At 38.2% G+C, this 4532-nt stretch overlaps 1 protein-coding gene across 1 annotated transcript in view; it reads right to left on the bottom strand.

Moving 5' to 3' along the window:
* Window positions 1-301: 301 nt before the first annotated feature.
* Window positions 302-4532, bottom strand: part of LOC102678406 (zwei Ig domain protein zig-8-like) — a 29930-nt gene continuing 25699 nt past the window's right edge. The window contains exons 5-6 of the mRNA XM_006617548.2: window positions 3108-3276; window positions 302-786 (exon numbers count right to left, since the gene is read on the bottom strand). Of these exons, the coding sequence (XP_006617611.1) occupies window positions 680-786; window positions 3108-3276 (276 nt within the window). The 3' untranslated portion in view covers window positions 302-679. The remainder of the gene's footprint in view (window positions 787-3107; window positions 3277-4532) is intronic.

Here is a 4532-nt window from a genome sequence, read left to right as displayed (position 1 = left end):
AGAAACGAATTTTTTAGTAGTTTATTATATACACATACACCGTTATGAACCAATTTTTTTTTTCTTTTTTTTTTTTGTATCGAATAATTTTACCATACGATGAAAATCGTTTCTACATAACGTTTTTCTAAATAATTTATGAATAATTTGAAATGAAACATTTGGAAAACATATTAAAAAAAAAAATTTTTTTTTGCGTTTATCGACTATCTTTTGGGTAATTCGGTAGAGAAAAATATATATATTTATATATATAAAATTTGTTCCCCTCTGATAATATTTAGAGAAAAGAGAAGTGAAAAAAAGGTAAAGACAATCGTTTTTATTGATATGTACATACAATAAATTTATTTACAAATAATACAATAAATTTTTGAACGTCGGTACGTTATTCGCCCTTGATGATATATCTTAACAAAATACTACGCTCTTATCGATTATTGTGCCGTGCTGATATATCGAAAACTCTTTGGTCACGGAAATTGAATGTAAATGTAGGTAATTATCCGGTTTTTTTTACCCTGCGCAAATATTTATATCCGAACGAATGTTATCGGATCAGTTAATAACAGAGGCAGTGCGAATCATTCACGAAACCGCGCGAAAATTCCGGGTAAAAATTCTCTTAATCCCTTCTCCCTTTAATCTCTTCGATCCTCTATATATATACCCCCCTCCCTTATACAAATATTACGTTGGCTACTATTAAAATTATAAAACACATTGGCAGTGTCTCGGCGTACGACGAACTTCCATCTCCGTGATGCATGGCGGCCGGCCTTTCCTCTGCAACACACAATCGTTTCCCCTCCGTTATTTATTTATTTATTTATTTATTCATTTAATTTGTTCAATCTTATCTTCTATTCATTTTCGAACGAACGATTCTTCTCCGCGTGATTTCAAAATTCGCGCCTCGCCTGCTCGTCGCTGTAACGGCGACAAACAACAAGAGGGCCGGCCCTTCGATCGATTCGTGAGGGAACGATCAAGAGAAAGAACAAGGGAGCAGACGTTTCGCTGATGACGGTGATAAATCACCGGTCGTTGCACACCGACCGACGTGTCGCATCGATCCGCATTCGCGTCAGGTAAGGGGGGTGTATCGCGACCCATTGTACCGAGCAATTAACGCTTGAAGTTGATAAATAACCAGCCGGAAACTCGGGCTTAACTTATTTCGAATTATCCACCGTCTCCATCGTTCTCGCCGCCCGGGAACAGGTTGATAAGGTACGACGAGGTTGATAATTTACCGGATAAAATTATGTTTATCGATCTTATTCTCTCCATCGATATTTTTTTTCTAAAATTTCTAATTTCGTTTCGAAGGAGGAAGGAAAAAAAAATAAAAAATAAAAATAAATAAATAAAAGTAAATTTGGAAGGAGGCAGAAATCCTGGAAAATTTTCGAGAGAGAGAGAGAGAGAGAGAGAGAGAGTGAAACTGGACTACGATGAAACGTGAAACCGCGCAGCGCGTTTAAGCTCGTTCCTTCTCCTCGAATAGCCTTGCTATTCGAGTTGGCAACAGTGTCAACTTCGCGCCTCCGTATCCACTCGTCGAGACTCCACTGTCGACGTAACGCCTCTTTACGAATTTTTAAATTCTAACCGTCTCCAGTCCCCCCTCCTCTCCCACTCTCTTTGCTCGATCGATTCGAACAAAACGTCGACTCTAGAGCGTATCTCTCTTTCGTCTCTTTCGTCTTCGGAACGAGAGGCGAGTTTTCGAGGAGAAAAAAACGAATTTCGATCAACTGGGGAAAGGTCGAAAAATCGGGCGATTTTCAGCAGAGTGGGATTCGCAATGCGCGTAACGCGAATATTTTCCACTCCGTACCGGTCGACGAACACGAGTGTAGATTGCATCGCGTGGATTTCGGTCTATTTTATGACGGTTGTAATGGGAATTTTTTACATCGTGGCGGGTGACGTGAACGTACGCGTCATAGAGGAATTCTTGTTCTACGGCGATATACAATATGATCGGATCGTGAGAATTTCCTATTCTATGCTAGTTGAGGATCGTATCGCGAGGATTTTTCTACTTTATGACGGTCATGGGGATTTCTTATTCCGTGACGGGTGACGTGGACGTACGCGTCATGGGGGATTTTTCGATTCCGATGGCGATACATGATCGGATCATTCGGGGATTTTCTATCCTGTGCTAGTGGACGCACACGAAGATTTTTCTATTTTATGACGGTCATGGTGGATCTTTTATTCTGTGACGGTTGACGTGAACGGTTACGCGTCTCAGGGATTTCCTATTCTACGATCATTTTCCTATATTTATAACATAGCAGGTGACGTATGTATCGCTAAATTTTCTCTTCTATGATAATCGACGCATACGATCGCATCGTGGAAAGATTTTTTTTTTTTCTATTCGACGAGAATGTACGTGAATGTCATAGGGAGATTTCATATTCTATCGGCGTGAACGTACGCGTAATGGGGGAATTCCTGTTCTACGGCTAACGACGTGGACGCACGCGTCACGTAAATTTTCAACTGCACGGCGATATACGATTTTCCCGTATATTATACACGTGACAGATGATGTATGTATCGCGAAATTTTCTCTTCTATGATAATACGATCGCATCGTAAAATCAAAAATTCTTTTTTTATTTCCATACGCGTCAAAGGATCGTACAATGATCGTCCCATGCATTTTTTCCTCAAGAAAGATGAGAAAGAAAAAGTTTTTTTTTTATATTCGATTTTTTTCTCGAGCACGAAAATAATACAGTATTGTCATTAATATGCACAATCACTTTTGGATTCCGTTACATCTCTCGTTGCATTCTCCAACTATCTTTCGTACTTGAAAATCAATATCCGTAGGCGGGAGAATTCGCGGTTCGAGATTCTCGGTTTTTAAATCGCGTTTGAACCGCGTTTAAACATTCTCCCCTCTTCTCCCTTCCCCCCTTCCGCACCATATATATTTTCTCTATCCTTTCTTTCTTTTTCTCTTCTTTTTTCATTTTTCTGATCGTAGAAGAATTCAACGCGTTCTCATCACGAGAGATTAAACTCTTGGATTGGATGCGTTGAAAAGAATTAGAAAATTTCGTTTCGCACGTTCAACTCACCGTCAACAACGTGCACCTTAATTCTGTTCGGATTCGCGTTGCTCGGCTCGCAGGTATATATCCCAGAGTCGGTGATCACCGCTTTCTGGATCATTAAACGACTCGTCGTTTCTGGCCCTTTCTCCGTCACCAGGCTGATACCTCCCCGCGGCGAATCGAAGTTAATTACCTGCAACGAGAGATAAAAACATCTTTATTTTTCTCATCCCATTTCCTCTCTCGTCGATTCTCTTTCAATCCTTCGTGGATATATATATATATTATATATATATATATAATATATATAATATAATAATATAATAATAACACACACACACACGTACATATACACATTTTTTCTTTATTTTTTTTATAGAAAATAGGAATCGAAATCGATGAAACTAAATTTTTAAAAAATAAAGAGGTTACGTTAACAACTTTTCTCTAAAGCAGTCTGATAAATTCTTCGATTCACTTCGTGAAAATCAAACGGTCAGAGGAAAGAAGAAGGCTCTCCGTTCCCCCTTCCCCGGATTAAGTGCGGATTACTTCTTCGGAAGGGAAGGGAGAAAAAATTGCACTTGTACAGGATTTCAAGGGAAGGGAGAAGACGCTTGTAAACCGTGGAATATATATATAAAGATATATATTCGTCGCGTTTCGTTGCATTCGTTGAATGGAAGCGCAGGAGATATACGGTTTTTTTCCCCTTTTTATTCGATTTAACGTTGAAAAAAACGTTATTTAACGCGGGCATACGTTTGTACAGAGAGGAAAGAGGAGTACAACCGAATCGTATTTATCCTTCAATCAGTAGATTTAATAGAATCCACAATAACAGGATGGATCCGTTTGAAGGAGAAGAAATATGTTTGTTTTTTTTTTTTTTTTTTTTACACAAATATAATACACGTTGACCTACTTTTTCCCTCCTCTCTCTCTCTCTCTCTCTCTCTCTCTCTCTATTTCGCGATTTATTTACCTCGGGATTTATTTCTTTACTCGACCAGGGGAACGGCAATGTTTCGTGATATAATTTGAACAGCTTCATTTTTTTTTTTTTTGAGCCGTGCTTTACAAACCACCGTGAAACTGTAAACTGTTGTTGTAGTTGTTGTTGTTGTTGTTGTTGTTGTGACGTTAATGCGTCTCTTTCGTTGAAATTAATCCTTTGAACGAACGCCGCCGTCGCGACATCAACGTAAATTAAGTTAAATTTAAAGTTAATAATAACAATATTATTTCTCTTTATTCCTAATATCCATTGTTTTTATATAGTGTAATGAAAAATGTTTTTAAACTTCTTTGTCGAATGCAACGTAGACCCTTTTCTTAAATAAATAATCCAAAGCACGGCAAATTGTTGATCAAGAAATTGCTTCGTTGCGTTTATATACACACTCGAACTAAACGATACACACACAAATACACGACGAATATTCCTTT

The sequence above is a fragment of the Apis dorsata genome, unplaced genomic scaffold (assembly GCF_000469605.1).
Source record: "Apis dorsata unplaced genomic scaffold, Apis dorsata 1.3 scaffold_315, whole genome shotgun sequence".
Lineage (NCBI taxonomy): Eukaryota > Metazoa > Arthropoda > Insecta > Hymenoptera > Apidae > Apis > Apis dorsata.
This window is presented reverse-complemented; position numbering and strand designations above follow the sequence as displayed.